The sequence below is a fragment of the Saccopteryx leptura genome, chromosome 3, assembly GCF_036850995.1.
Source record: "Saccopteryx leptura isolate mSacLep1 chromosome 3, mSacLep1_pri_phased_curated, whole genome shotgun sequence".
Classification (NCBI taxonomy): domain Eukaryota; kingdom Metazoa; phylum Chordata; class Mammalia; order Chiroptera; family Emballonuridae; genus Saccopteryx; species Saccopteryx leptura.
Genome location: NC_089505.1, coordinates 82627748 through 82643350, shown reverse-complemented (window position 1 = coordinate 82643350; position 15603 = coordinate 82627748). Strand labels below are relative to the sequence as shown.

At 45.1% G+C, this 15603-nt stretch overlaps 1 protein-coding gene across 4 annotated transcripts; it reads left to right on the top strand.

The window, feature by feature from the left end:
• The first annotated feature begins 917 nt into the window (after window positions 1-917).
• LOC136399484 (zinc finger protein 211-like) lies at window positions 918-15514 on the top strand. Of its 4 annotated transcripts, none has more exons than XM_066374689.1 (6): window positions 3082-3141; window positions 6871-6989; window positions 7286-7338; window positions 7640-7907; window positions 11912-12038; window positions 13737-15514. In XM_066374689.1, exons 4-6 carry the CDS (start codon window positions 7875-7877, stop codon window positions 14984-14986), a joined length of 1410 nt encoding a protein of 469 aa, XP_066230786.1. In that variant the 5' UTR covers window positions 3082-3141; window positions 6871-6989; window positions 7286-7338; window positions 7640-7874; the 3' UTR covers window positions 14987-15514. The 4 variants fall into 4 exon arrangements, with proteins under 4 accessions (XP_066230788.1, XP_066230787.1, XP_066230786.1 ...); XM_066374688.1 differs by lacking the exon at window positions 3082-3141 and adding an exon at window positions 3953-4081; XM_066374691.1 differs by lacking the exons at window positions 6871-6989; window positions 7286-7338; window positions 7640-7907; window positions 11912-12038 and adding an exon at window positions 918-1124 and having other exon boundaries at window positions 3056-3141.
• Window positions 15515-15603: the final 89 nt, after the last annotated feature.

Genomic DNA, 15603 nt, shown 5'->3' with positions numbered 1-15603 from the left:
ATAAAATTTTCCAGATGCTGTAATACAGGCATACGTCATTTATTAATGTATCAGAACAGCGAGAAACAGACATCTTGCCACACAGTTAAGTAGCCAAATGAAGACGTCTTTATATTAAAGCTGGCCTGCTCACGGAGACCTAAGTCATCCAAACCATGCAGCTCCGACCACAATTTCACTTTCTTTTCTTTTTTTTTATTTATTTTTTTTACAGGGACAGAGAGAGTCAGAGAGAGGGATAGATAGGGACAGACAGACAGGAACAGAGAGAGATGAGAAGCATCAGTCATTAGTTTTTCGTTGTGCATTGCAACACATTAGTTGTTCATTGACTGCTTTCTCATATGTGCCTTGACCACGGGCCTTCAGCAGACCGAGTAACTCCTTGCTGAAGCCAGCGACCTTGGGTCCAAGCTGGCGAGCTTTTGCTCAAACCAGATAAGCCCGCGCTCAAAGCTGGCGACCTCAGGGTCTTGAGCCTGGGTCCTCGGAATCCCAGTCCGACGCTCTATCCACTGCGCCACTGCCTGGTCAAGCTAACTTTCTTTTCTATATTTCATTATGACTCAGTGTATTGGGTTTACAGATAAGCACTCATTAACAAAGACTCAAGACCCCTCAGCAGGATAAGATGACAACTTTTTTCAGCCATTTTCAGGATGTCTCTTGCATGAGCCCGTTATTTCTAAGAGTGCCTTGCATCTGGTCTTTATTCCTGCAGTGATGAGAGGAAAGCCCAATTGACCGCCTGGGATCCTGTGATGTACATTTCCCATCAGAGGGTGTGTGGAATTCCTTCCTGGGTAGCCAATCAAGACTCAGGAAAGGCGTTTTCGATGAGGGGCGCGATTTCTAGGATTCTCAGAGGAAGTGTTTTGTTTTCACCCCTTATTCCCACAAGGAGTGGGCGGAGGTTCCACATCGCTGGGTGTTTGGAAAAATGTCGCAAGAGAAGGTGTAAGCGTCGTGGTCCCCTCCTCATTACACGCGGGTGTGAAGCTCTGCGACTCCACTTGTGTAGAGTCCAGGGCCGCCGTCCTCGGGGATGCCTCTAGCCCGCCGCTCCCGCCCCGCCCCGCCCGCAGAGTCCGATGGCGGTGGCCGCTCTGAAGCGCCCGATTGAGGTGAGCGCGTCCCCCGGGCCCTCACCCCTCCGAACCCGGAGCCCCGGTGGTTAAAAATAGCCCATGTCGAAGAGCATTTCCTTTTTGGTCACCTACTAGGGGTTTCTGGTCCTCACAAGCACATTTAAGGGAGAGGAGCGATAGTGAGATCACAATGGGAGAGATGGTGATCTCTGAAATGGCCAAGGTTTCCATGGGTTGATTATGATGGCTGTCGAGGCAGACAAGGAGTAGAGATAGGATGATACTAAGGGCAGGGCTTTGCTTCCCCTTCAGAGTTTTGTGTTGTGCTTCTGTGGGGTCTGTCTGGTTTCAGTCTTCGCTGTGGATAAGATCGTAGGCAAATGTGGTCATTTGTAAGTGTCACTCTGCCTGAAATAGAGACAGTGGATTCTTTAAAAAGTTTGAGTAGAGGGAAGAATGTTGTGGCTTCTGAGGGGACAGCAGTGCAGTGCAGAGTGGAAAGGAGTTATTTGTATTTGAATTTCCCATGTGACCTGACCAGGCGGTGGCGCAGTGGATAGAGCGTCGGACTGGGATGCGCAGGACCCAGGTTCGAGACCCCGAGGTCGCCAGCTTGAGCGCAGGCTCATTTGGCTTGAGCAAAGCTCACCACCGAGCAAGGGGTCACTCGGTCTGCCCACGGTCAAGGCAAATATGAGAAAGCAATCAATGAACAACTAAAGTGCCACAACGGAAAATTGATGCTTCTCATCTCTCTCCGTTCCTCTCTGTCTGTCCCTATCTATCCCTCTCTCTGTCAAAAAAAAAAATTCCCGGCCCTGGCCGGTTTGCTCAGTGGTAGAGCGTCGGTTTGCTCAGTGGTAGAGCGTCGGCCTGGTGTGCAGAGGTCCCAACCAGGGCACACAGGAGAAGCGCCCATCTGCTTCTCCACCCCTCCCCCTCTCCTTCCTCTCTGTCTCTCTTCCCCTCCCGCACCCGAGGCTCCATTGGAGCAGAGATGGCCCTGGCGCTGGGGATGGCTCCTTGGCCTCTGCCCCAGGCGCTAGAGTGGCTCTGGTCGCAACATAGCGACCCCCCCAGAGGGGCAGAGCATCGCCCCCTGGTGGGCAGAGGGGCAAGAGCGTTGCCCCTGGTGGGCGTGCCGGGTGGATCCCAGTCGGGCGCATGCGGGAGTCTGTCTGACTGTCTCTCCCCGTTTCCAGCTTCAGAAAAATACAAAAAAAAAAAAAAAATTCCCATGTGGATCTGGGTGGCAAATATTGAAGCAAACATCAGAAGCAGGCAGGGAAGATTTAGAACCTCATTTGGGGCTTTTCCTAGCTGTGCGTGCCCTCAGAGGATTGGGGTTGTGCTAGACCCTGTATGTATGTCGTGCACTCTCTGGGTGCCATGTGCTTAGTATATGGTGCCTTCAGAGAGATCCCTGTGGTGTGGAATAGGAAGGTAGCTGAGCTGAGAAGTGAGCCTGGGGTCTGAAGATCTGAAAGAAGTAGGGATACTCAGTGGTGTGCACAACTAGAGGAAGTTTGAGCCTGATAGCCTGGGTACCTGATGTGGGCACTTAAGGGTTAAGGATAAACTCATGATTTGCTATGTCTTAGAGGCATGACATATCTAGGAGATAGCAGTAGATTTTTTTGGCAAAGAGTATGGAGCCCAAGCAGCATGATGCAAAACTAAAGTGTCATTTGTCTGTTTCCTCTCCCCACCCCCATTTCCATTTCCCTACGTGCTTTCGCTGAGGGGGATAGAAGTGATGAAGGGGACTGTGATGACCGGGCAGGCAGTGCTGCACCAAGCCGTGGTGTCTTCTCTGAAATGTGGAGCCCTGGAAGGAAGGAGTGGAGCATGGGGAAGGTTTTTATGGAGTTGGAATGCGGGTGCTCAGACAGACTGTTTTGGATTCACTTGTATTAATTCTGACAGGTTGATGTGACCTTTGAGGATGTTGCCCTGTACTTCTCTAGGAAAGAATGGTGCCTCCTTGATGAGGCTCAGAGACGCCTGTACCTCGAAGTGATGGTGGAGAACTTCACACTTATATCCTCTCTGGGTAAGATTTCCCCGGTGGCCTGGACTAGACTGTGCATTTTCCATGCCCCCAGTTCCCTCGGGGATGCTTCGTTGTCAGCAGGTGGACTGTGGGCTCTGCTGCTTCCCCAGTGTTCTGGGTACTTGCCTTCTTGGTAAGGCTTGTTTGTTTGCACTTTCCTCCCTTCCCCCTGCAGCCCCAGTAACTGCTGTACTGAGCTTTCATTGGGCAGGATTTGTAGTTGGTCGTCTTGCAGTGGCCCTAATAGGTTTCTTTTTTTTTTTTTTTTTTTTTTTTTTTTGGCCATTCTAACATGTCTGAGGTGATAACTCTTGTGGTTTTAAATTTTTTTATTTATTTATTCATTTTTTAGAGGAGAGAGAGGGACAGAGAGATAGAGAAAGGGGGGAGGAGCAGGAAGCATCAACTCCCATATGTGCCTTGACCAGACAAGTGCAGGGTTTTGAACCGGCAACCTCAGTGTTTCCAGGTCGACGCTTTATCCACTGCACCACCACAGGTCAGGCAGGTTTCATCTTAATTAATGAGAAAGCACATTTTTATATTCCTTGTTGTTAATGTTCAGGGTCTCATGGAGTGGAGCTGCAAAGGAATGAAGCAGCAACAATACTGCAAATGGAGGACCCCAATCTCTCCAGGATTGAGGTGCCTTAGATCAGTTATCCAATTTATTAAGCAGAAACATGACATCATGAATAAGAAACTATCAAGCAGAATACAGTGTACAATTTTATTATTTAGTTTTGCAAAACTAATTAGATTTCTCTTTCCCTTTCTGAGACATAACACCACACCATCTACTGTCTGATTCCTGACCTGCAGAAAGCTCCAGCAGGGCCAAGCATAGCATCCTTGGACCTTCCCTGAACGCGACCGCCTTCAGTCATGTGTGCTTGCTCTCGACTTTCATTTTCTCAGGATGGGAACAGAAAGTCACTTGGTGCTTTGGCTTTCCTCTGACAGGTTTCATCTTGATTAATGGGAAAACACATTTTTTTATATTCCTGTTGCTCATTTGTACATAGTATTTGGGGAAATGTCTCTACATCATCAATCCCATTTCTAACTACTTTTGGCTAATGAGTTCTGAATACCTTTTATTTTTTATATATTAATGTCCAGGAGAAGTATCAAATCTTTTTTGAATGTTTGGTAGAATTCACTAGTGAAGCCATTGGTCCTGAGTTTTATTTTTGCAGATACTTCTGTGATTCCTAACAGCAAACTTTCCCCTGGGTTTTCACAGAACCAACCACTAGAGTCAAAGCTTACACAGCATAGTGGCTGCTAGAGGTAACTCTGGCCCTTGTTTTTGAACCTAGCCATCTTTATGTATGTTTGCTAATTTGGTCTCCCAATTAACCTTTTTGTGCAGGTCTACATTTTTGCCTCTTCTGTCTTGATGTTTGTCTCAATTCAGCTCTTCTTCCTTTCTCCTGTGGCTGTTTTTCTCGTGGACAGGTGTGGGGGATTTGAATGGGGGGGATTAGTTTTCCTATCTCCTGTATTGTTATCCTACTGATGTCACTCACATAGAGCTTTTTTCTGTGGTCAGTTTTGTGCTCTCTGACCATCACAGGAGGCACATGACTACACCCACAGCCAAGTGGGTTCAGAGCGGGTCTTTGCTTGGTGAATGGCAGTTGCTGAGGGTTTCATTCCAGGCTTTAAGCTTGTAACTTTGGAAGTAATTTGGCTTAATAGCCTTTTGTTATCCTTGACATTGCCATACCTTAATCTATTTGTCTTTGTTTATCACTTAATCTACTTTTCAGCTTATTGCTGACACTTTCCCAATTACTCATATTTAACAGTTGTCAATTTCCACTAATATTTCAAACCCATGAGTAATCTTTACCTCTTTAAACTTCACATGCCAACCTTTCTCTCACAGGTCTCTTTACTACTTTACAACTTTGATCCGTGCCAGCAGAACCTTGAAGTTTGCACATGCTCTTGTATTGGTGTTTACATCAAGTGGTTTAATATAATTGATTTTTTTTAACACTTTTAAAAAAAAATTATTTATTCATTTTTTTAGAGAGGAGAGAGAGAGAGAGAGAGAGAGAGAGCAAGAAGAGAGAGAGAGAAGGGGGGAGGAGCTGGAAGCATCAACTCCCATATGTGCCTTGACCAGGCAAGCCCAGGGTTTCAAACTGGCAACCTCAGCATTTTCAGGTCGATGCTTTATCCACTGCGCCACCACAGGTCAGGCCAATATAATTGATTTTTAAGGGTTTGAGCACATTCAGATTATTGCAGCAAGAAAAGTCCTCCAGGAAGGCTTTTGCGCAGGAAATAGTAGTGGACTTGTTCTTTATTTTTGTGTCCCATTGTATGCTGGCATCTTTCCTTAGTGAAATCTGTACCACTCACTGACTTTTGGGGCCGAGTAATAGGTAAATACCATTTTTTCGGAGTTTAACGTACTTTTCTTAAAAATCATCCCGCAGAATCTGCCTAACTGTGACAGATGTTCATTTATATTGAGAAATCTCATTTCCTATATGGTCAGCATGTAATTCACCAGTATTTTCTTTTGTTCAGATTGCTGCTGTGGAGCAGGGGATGTCGAGGCTCCCACTGAACAGAATGCATCTGAAAGGGTGTCACAGGCAAAGGATCATAATGTTGCTTTGTCTTCCCACAAGAGCCACCCCTGTGAGAGTTGTGTCCTTGTTTAGAGAGACATTTTCAACCTGCTTGAGCAGCAGGGATCACAGATGTTGAAATGTGGTGCATGTGGAAAACTATTTTATTGCAGTGCAAAGTGTCACCAGCATGAGGATCAGTACATGAAAAAGAAACATTATAAAAGACATGTGGACAGGGTCTCACTCACAAAGGGCCACAATTTCAATGTGTCCCAGATGCTTTTTACCTTCCAGGAGGTAGGTTTGAACATCCTTACTGAATCCAGATATCCCCAACAACAGGCTACTCATACCAGGAACAGTCCAGATGAAACCTCAGTGTCTGGGGTAACTTTGGAAATGAGGAAAATTTATCATCAAAAAGTTCACACAGGGGAAAGACCATATGAGTGCAGTGAATGTGGTAAATTCTTTTTTCTTAGCCCTGGCCTGCCTTCGTTATCATCAGAAAGTTCACACTGGAGAAAGGCTGTATGAGTGCTGTGAATGTGAGAAATCTTTTTCCATTAGCTCTAATCTTCATTGTCATTAGAAAGTTCACAGTGGAGAAAGGCCTTTTGAGTGCAGTGACTGTAGGAAATCCTTCAGCACAAAAAATGCTTTAAATCGTCATCAGAGAGTTCATATAGGAAAAGGCCTGATGGGTGTAGTGAATGTGAAAAAGTTTTACCTCTAAAGCTGATGTTCATTGTCATCAGAGAGGTCATACTGGAGAAAGGCCTTATAACTTCAGTGAATGTGGGAAATCTTATTTTTTTTAGCTCTAACCTTCATTTTCATCACAGAGTTCACACTGGAGAAAGGCCGATTGAATGCAGTGAATGTAGGAAATCTTTTTCTAGTAGCAGTTGCCTTTGATATCATCAGAGAGTTCACACTGGAGAAAGGCCGTATGAGTGCAGTGAATGTGGAAAATCCTCTTTCAGGAATTGGGTCCTTCATATTTACCACAGAATTCACGCAGGAGAAAGGCCTTATGGGTGCAATGAATGTGGGAAATCTTTTACTAAACTTCTTTATCATCAGAAAGTTCACACTGGAGAAAAGCTTCTAGAAATGTTGATTCCATCCATAGGTGAAAAAAATTGCAAGTGAAGATGCCAATCAAGAAGCAGTATGGACGCTGACCAGGCAAATGAAGAGTGGACAGAGCATCAGACTGTGACAGAGAGGACCAAAGTTCAAATCCCTGAGGTCAGTGGCTTGAGCGTGGGCTTATCAGCTTGAGCGTGGGGTTGCTGGCTTGAGTGTGGGATCATAAACATGACCGCATGGTCACTGGCTTGAAGCCCAAAGTCGCTGGCTTGAGTCCAAGGTTGCTGGATTGAGCAAGGGTTCATTAGCTCTGCTGGAGGCCATTGGTCAAAGCACATATGAGAAAGCAATGAATGGACAATAAGGTACCACAATAAAATTTGATGCTTCTCATCTCTCTTTCTTTCTGTCTTTCTGTACCCACCTTTCCCGTTCTCTGTTTCTCTCTGTCTCAGAATAAAAAAGAAGAGGAAGCAATATGGAAATATCTTAACAGTTTTATTGCCAGGTATTATTTAATATTTTTTCATTAATATTTTAAAACATAACAATCTAGTTTTGTGTACCTCTTATTTTTCTCCTTTAAGTATTAAATGCATGAAATAATAAACTACCTTTTGTTGTATCCTTTTTAATACTGAAATGGTCATTAGGGCAGAAAACCGGTTGTTAAATTAGTTGAATCCCACCATTGGGACTGTGCCCCCAAATACACTCTTCTAGCAGGCTGAAAAATAAGAGAGTCCCCACTTTGGAATGTAGGAACTACATTACCTAGAATGCTCATTTTCGGTTTGACACTATTTTAGGGCGGGACTTCCATCGCCTTACCGTCAGCATTTCCGCTCCATGGAGTCTCACTACGTCAGGAACTACCAGTGTCGGTGGGATTGGGAGCAAAAGGCGATCAAGTGGAGTTCCCGCGGCAACTGTGAGGCTCCGTGAGGACATCCGGGTGTCCCGCGCCAGGGCCGGACAGCGACCGCGGAGCTGGGGCTACATCCTCGCCCGCCGCTCCCTCCCCGCCCCCGCCCGCAGAGTCCGATGGCTGCGGTCGCGCTAAGGCGCCCGGCTGAGGTGAGTGCGTTCCACGGAACCTCACCGCTTACCCCTCCGAATCCGGAGCCCCGGTTCGTGGGCCAGTCACATTCTGCAGCCCAGGCCCCGGCATCCCGGACCGTGAGGCCCTCGTGGGTGATACTCGCTGTGACGGGGTTGCGAGAGGTGACAGGCTGAGGGGCCACGGACCCGGGAGACACCCGGAAGACTGAGATTCCTCTTCTGTCTGCATGAAACAGTCTGAGGTGCAGTCACGTCTTGATTAGGAGGCAGAGGGATTGTGCCTTTATTTTGGGGTCCTTGGAGTTATAAAAGGTGTTGAAGGGGGGGGGGAGGACAGGCTGATTTATGCTTTTATGAAGTTTTAAAATCCTGCTGAGACTCTTACCTGTGGTGGCGAAGTGTTTAAAGCGTCAACCTGGAACACTGAGTTTCGAGAGTTTGAAACCCTGGGCTTGCTCAGTCAAGACACATGTTTGAGTAAGACTTCTTGCCCTTCCTCCCTTCTCTCTCTCTCTCTCTCTCTCACACACACACACACACACACACACACACACACACACACATGCTTTCTCTCTCTCTCTCTCTCTCTCAAATGAATAAAGTCTTAAAAAAAGTTTTTTTGAAATCCTGCTGAAAAAAGAGACTGGAATAGAGTGATGAGACAGTGAGGTCCAGCGAGATGAGTCCTAGTCTCAGTTCACAGAGCTGGTTAGAGGCAGCACTGCGGAGAGACTCCGGGACATGGACAGTTTCCTAGAGGTCACCAGACCTCATTGCTGGGTGGGCCTACTGAGGAGACCTGCTTACCTGGAGGTGAATGGTGGTTGTCTGTGTCTTCTCACAAGTTTTGAAATTGAAAAACCACTTTTACTTCTGTAAATTAGACAAGGAAGGAAAGGGTGCACCAATCCCTCCCTGGAGACACTACCATTTAGTATCTGCAGACCCCTTTGTTGGTATTTTCCCAGCTCTTGGATGTGGGTACTCTGGGGATATCCCACCCTGTGTTCCTAGTGCTGTGCACAGGTAACATCAAGGTCCCCCCATTTCTTTTTTTTTTTTTTTTAAATTATTTTATTTTATTTATTCATTTTTAGAGAGGAGAGAGAGACAGAGAGAGAGAAGGGGGAGGAGCTGGAAGCATCAACTCCCATACGTGCCTTGACCAGGCAAGCCCAGGGTTTCGAACCGGCAACCTCAGCATTTCCAGGTCGACGCTTTATCCACTGCGCCACCACAGGTCAGGCAAGGTCCCCCCATTTCTGATGTCAACGTTAAAAGGTTCAGATTTGTAGAGTATTACTTTATTATTTAAAGAAAAAAAATTTAATTTATTGACATCAGTGAAAGAGGCAGGGGGAGAGAGAGACAGACAGACAGACAGACAGACAGAAACATCAGTCTGTCCGTATGTGCCTTAACTGGAGATTGAACCAGCAACCTCTGTGCTTCCGGACGACAGTGTAGCCAACCAAGCTAACCCTCCAGGGATATAGAGAATTATTTGAGTTTCTTGAAGCCAAGCTGACAATGATTGCCAGGAAGCAAAAATCTCAACAGATTGACAAGATGTTCAGGAAAAGGAAGTTTTACCATTTATTTTACACTTCAGAATCAAAGGGGTCGTGACTAGGCTGTGGCGCCGTATATAGAGCATTGGACTGAGATGCAAAGGACCCAGGTTCGAAACCCCGATGTGACCACCTTGAGCGTTGGCTCATCTGGTTTGAGCAAGGCTCACCAGCTTGAGCCCAAGGTCGCTGGCTTGAGAACGGGAACACTCACTCTGCTGTACCCTCCTCCCCCCCCCCCCCCCGGGTCAGGGGACACATGAGAAAGCAATCAGTGAATGACTAAGGTGCAGCAATGAAGAATTGATGCTTCTCATCTCTCTCCCTTCCTGTCTGTCTCTATCTGTCCCTTTCTCTGTCTCTGTCTCAATCAAAAAAAAAAAAAACCCAAAAATGAATCAAAAGGAAAGACATAAGGGGGTTACATGAAATGCATTGGTGATAGAGTAGGGAGGAAGAAAGCAATGCAGGGATATCTCTGGGGTTGCATCAAAAGTGAAAATGGCCTGACCAGGTGGTGGCGCAGTGGATAGAGCGTCGGACTGGGATGCAGAGGACCCAGGTTCGAGACCCCGAGGTCGCCAGCTTGAGCGCGGGCTCATCTGATTTGAGCAAAAAGCTCAGCAGCTTGGACCCAAGATCGCTGGCTCCAGCAAGGGGTTACTTGGTCTGCTGAAGGCCCGGGGTCAAGGCACATATGAGAAAGCAATTAATGAACAACTAAGGTGTGGCAATGTGCAACGAAAAACTAATGATTGATGCTTCTCATCTCTCTCCATTCCTGTCTGTCTGTCCCTGTCTATCCCTCTCTCTGTCTCTGTAAAAAAATAAACAAATAAAAAAGAAAGTGAAAATGAATAGAGATAATTTTTTTACTTTGACAGTGTTTGAGGATGGAGACATATTAAAGTGGAGACTCCTTTGTGCATCAGTGTGGAGCTGTGGAGAAAGTGCAGGTTTTGGTGGCAGTGGTTAAAAATAGCCCATTTTAAAGAGGGTTTTCTTTTTTTCCCCCTAATAGGGGTTTCTGGTCCTCATAAGTGCATGTGAGGGGGAGGAGTGATAGTGATGTCACAATGGGAGAGATGGTGATCTCTGAAATGGCCAAGGTTGATTATGATGGCTGTCGAGGCAGACAAGGAGTAGACATAGGATGATACCGAGGGCAGGGCTTTGTTTCCCCTTCAGAATTTTGTGTGGTGCTTCTGTGGGGTTGGGCTGGTTACAGTCTTTTTTTTTTTTTTTTTTTGTGGCCTAGACAGAGTCAGAGAGGGATGTATAGGGACAGACAGACAGGAAGGAAGAGAGATGAGAAACATCAATTCTTTGTTGCAGTTCCTTAGTTGTTCATTGATTGATTTCTCATACATGCCTTGACCGGGGGGCTATAGCAGACTGAGTGACTCCTTGCTTGAGCCAGCCACCTGGGTCAAGCTGGTGAGCTTTTTTTTTTTTTCCTCAAACCAGATGAGCCCGCGCTCAAGCTGGTGACCTCGGGGTCTCGAACCTGGGTCCTGCACATCCCAGTCCGACGCTCTGTCCACCACACCACTGCCTGTTCAGGCTGGTTTTAGTCTTCCCTGTGGATAAGGTCATGGGCAAATGTCGTCATTTGTGGGTGTCACTCTTCCTAAAATAGATACCAGTGGTAGCAGATATTTTTTAAAAGTTTGAGTAGAGGGAAGAATGTTGTGGCTTCTGAGGGGACAGCAACACAGAGCAGAGTGGAAAGGAGTTATTCGTGTCTGAAATTCCCATGTGGATGTGAGTGGCAAATATTGAAGCAAAGATCAGAACAAGTCAGGGTACATTTTAGAGCCTCATTTGGGACTTTTCCTAGCTGTGGGTGCCCTCAGAGGATTGGGGTTGTGCTGGACCCTGTGTGCATATGTCGTGCACTCTCTGGGTGCCATGTGCCAAGTATATAGGTGTGTTCAGAGAGATCCCTGTGGTGTGGAATAGGAAGGTAACTGAGCCTGGGGTCTGAACATATGAAGGAAATACGGTTACTCACTCAGTGGTGTGCACAACTAGAGGAAGTTTAAGGTGATGGTGCTGGGTTCCTCATCCGGAGACTTAAGGGTGAAGTATAAGCTCATGATTTACTATGTCTTAGAGGCATGATCAAGGAGTTTGTAGTGGATTTTCTAGGCAACGATGATGGAACCCAGGTAGCATGGCCCAGAACTAAGGTGACATTTGTCTGCTCCCTCTTTCCACCCCCAACTCCACCCCATCTTCATTTCCATTTCCCTGTGTGCTTTCGCTGAGGGAGATAGAAGTGATGACAGGACTGAGGTGACCAGGCAGGCAGCGCTGCACCAAGCCGTGGTGTCTTCTCTAAAGTGTGGAGCCCTGGAAGGAGTGAGCGTGGGGAAGATTTTTATGGAGTTGGAATGCGGGTGCTCAGACAGACTGTTTCTGATTCACTTGTATTAATTCTGACAGGTTGATGTGACCTTTGAGGATGTTGCCCTGTACTTCTCCAGGAAAGAATGGTGCCTCCTTGATGAGGCTCAGAGACGCCTGTACCTTGAAGTGATGGTGGAGAACTTCACACTTATATCCTCTCTGGGTAAGATTTCCCCGGTGGCCTGGACTAGACTGTGCATTTTCCATGCCCCCAGTTCCCTCGGGGATGCTTCGTTGTCAGCAGGTGGACTGTGGGCTCTGCTGCTTCCCCAGTGTTCTGGGTACTTGCCGTCTTGGTAAGGCTTGTTTGTTTGCACCTCCCTCCCTTCCCCCTGCAGCCCCAGTAACTGCTGTACTGAGCTTTCATTGGGCAGGATTTGTAGTTGGTCATCTTGCAGTGGCCCGAATAGGTTTCGTCTTGATTAATTAGAAAATACATTATTTATATTCCTGTTGGTCATTTGTATATAATTTTGAGAAAAATGTCTCTACATCTTTAATCCCATAATTAACTACTTTTGGGCTCATGAGTTTTGAAAGGCTTTAATTTTTTATATATTAATTCCCATGAAAAGTATCAAGTCATCTTTGAATGGTTGGTAGAATTCACTAGTGAAGTCATTGATCCTGAGTTTCATTTTTGCTGTGATTCCTAACAGCAAAGTTTCCTTGGGGTTTTCACAGAACCAACCACTAGGCTCAAAGCTAACACAGCACAGTGGCTGCTAGAGGTAACTCTGGCCCTTGTTTTTGAACCTAGCCATCTTGACATGTGTTTGCTAATTTGGTCTCCCAATTAACCTTTCTGTGCAGGTCTCCCTCTCTGGCTCTTCTGTGTTGATATTTGTCTCTGCTGGGCTCTTATTCTTTCTTCTATGTTTGTTTTTTTCATGGACAGGTGTCTACTTTATGTGAAGAGGGGAATGAGTTGTATCTCCTCTTCTGCCATCCTACTGATGTCACTTTCATAAATCCTTTTTCTATGGCCAGTTTAGTGCTTTCTGACCATCACTCTCATAAGGTTTTGGGGGGATTTTTTTGTTTTTTGTTTTTATTAATTCATATGATCCGAATCCCATTAGTGGCTCAACTAGGGTTAAGGAGAATAGTCATTTGTGGATCACAGGAGGCACATGACTCCACCCTTAGCCAAGTGGGTTCAGATGGGGTTTTGGCTTGGTGAATGGCAGTTGCTGAGGATTTCATGCCAGGGCTTTAAGGTTGTAACTTTGGCACTAATTTGGCTTGATAGCATTTTGTTGACATTGTCATTGCCATAATTTAATCTGTTTGTCCTTGCTTATTAGTTAATCTATTTTTCAGCTTATTTTGGACACTTTGCCAATTATATCTAACAGTTGTCATTTCTACTCATATTTCAAACCCATTGGTAATCTTCACCTCTTTAAGCTTCACATGCCCATCTTTCCACTCACAGACCTTCCTTTACTACTTTACAACCCTGATCCGTGCCAGCAGAACCTTGAAGTTTACACATGCTCTTGTATTGGTGTTTACATCATGTGTTCTAATATAATTGATTTTTATGGGTTTGAGTACAGTTAGATTACTTCTGAAGAAAAGTCCTCCAGGAAGCTTCTTGCAGAGAAAAAAGTAGTGGACCCGGCCTTTATTTTTTTGTCTGATTATCTGCTGGCATCTTTCCTTGGTGAGGTCTCCACCACTGACTAACTTGTGGGACTAAGCCATAAGTAACTACCATTTCTTCAGAGTTTAACCTACTTTTCTTAAAGATTAGCCCATAGAACCATGCCTACCTGTAACAGATGTTCGTTTATGTTGAGAAATCTTCTTTCCTATAAGATCAACATGTAATTCACCAGCATTTCCTTTTGTTCAGGTTGCTGCTGTGGAGCAGAGGATGTGGAGGCTCCCACTGAACAGAATGCTTCTGAAAGGGTGTCACAGGCAAAGGATCCTAATCTGGCCTTGTCTTCCCAGAAGAGCCACCCCTGTGAGAGTTGTGACCTTGTCTTGAGAGACATTTTCAACTTGGTTGAGAAGCAGGAATCACACCTGTTGAAATCTGGCACATGTGGAGAACGATTTTATTTAAGTACAAAGTGTCAGCACCATGAGAATCCGTACGTGGAAAAAAACCATTTTGAAAGAAATGTGGACAAAGTCTCACTCACAAAGGGCCACAATGTCAGTGTGTCCCAGATGCTTCTTACCGGCCAAGTGGTAGGGCTGAACACCCTTACTGAATCAGGACATCTCCAACAACAGACTACTCCTACCAGGAACAGGCCAGATGAAACCTCAGAGTCTGGGGTGACTTTGCAAATAAGAGAAACTTATCATGAGAAAGTTTACACAGGAGAAAGACCCTTTGAGTGCAGTGAGTGTGGTAAATCCTATTTTAGTAGCAGTGGCCTTCGTTATCATCAGAGAGTTCACATAGGAGAAAGGCCTTATGAGTGCAGTGACTGTGGGAAATCTTATTTCTGTAGCTCTGTCCTTCGTTATCATCAGAGAGTTCACACTGAAGAAAGGCCTTATAAATGCAGTGAGTGTGGGAAATCTTTTATTAGCAACTCTAACCTTCGTTACCATGAGAGAGTTCACACTGGAGAAAGGCCTTATGAGTGCTGTGAATGTGGAAAATCTTTTATCAGGAACTCTAACCTTCGTTATCATCAGAGAGTTCATACTGGAGAAAGGCCTTATGAGTGCAGTGAATGTGGGAAATCTTATTTCACTAACTCTAAACTTCGTTATCATCAGAGAATTCACACTGGGGAAAGACCTTATGAGTGTTGTGAATGTGGGAAATCTTTTGTTAGGGAGTCCATCCTTCATTTTCATCAGAGAGTTCACACTGGAGAAAGGCCTTATGAGTGCCATGAATGTGGGAAATCTTTTATCAGGAAGTCTAACCTTCGTTATCATCAGAGAGTTCATAATGGAGAAAGGCCTTTTGAGTGCAGTGAGTGTGGAAAATCTTTTTCTAGTAGCAATGGCCTTCGATATCATCAGAGAATTCACACTGGAGAAAGGTCTTATGAGTGCAGTGAGTGTGGAAAATCTTTTCCCTTCAATTTTCAGCTGTCTAAGCATATGAGAGTTCACATTAGAGGACAATCTTAGAATGTAGTTTTTTAATAAGTGTTAACAACAGTGTAGGTAACTTGAAGGCTCCATTTGTCTAATTTTAATTATATGCACCCAAATGTCAATGGTATGGAGATTTTCCATAAGTTTTATTTAGATGAGAGGCATGTGTGTCTGTGTTATACTTTCTAAGGTGTTCAGGACTTTCCAGATTTATGTCTTTTTAAATTTGTGTTGCCAAAGGTAGTTCACCTGTACCATCTAGCAGGTGTCCACTGTTTACATCAGCCACTATCCTAATATCCTTAGAGAAGCTGATTTTTTTCTCTGATTTGTTGGAGGAAATGATCATGTAGCATGAGGTATTAGGGGATCAGCATTTATTTAACTGTGATAAGTTGTGACATGGACCTGACTCAGTGTTGACCTTAGAGTACATCATCTGCATTCAGCTTGCAGATGGAGCTGCCTTTTCAGGGACCTGGTTTCCTAAATACCTGTGATGAATATTTTCAATGTTGAAGTCACCAATGCAAGAAATGCCACAGCCATGATTCATGGTTTTGGAATGTTTTATTTACTGTGTTGTTTAGGTTATAAGTAGATTTTGTCTCTAGGGGCGTGAAGATGTCAAGAACTTTTTTTTATTATTA

What these genes read in the sequence shown, in the direction of transcription:
- LOC136399484 (XM_066374690.1), top strand. Translation starts at nt 1,092, where the DNA reads ATGGCGGTGGCCGCTCTGAAGCGCCCGATTGAG. An exon ending in CTCTGAAGCGCCCGATTGAG is followed by an intron (nt 1,125 to 11,911) that starts GTGAGCGCGTCC and finishes TAATTCTGACAG; the next exon opens with GTTGATGTGACCTTTGAGGA. An exon ending in CACACTTATATCCTCTCTGG is followed by an intron (nt 12,039 to 13,736) that starts GTAAGATTTCCC and finishes CCTTTTGTTCAG; the next exon opens with GTTGCTGCTGTGGAGCAGAG.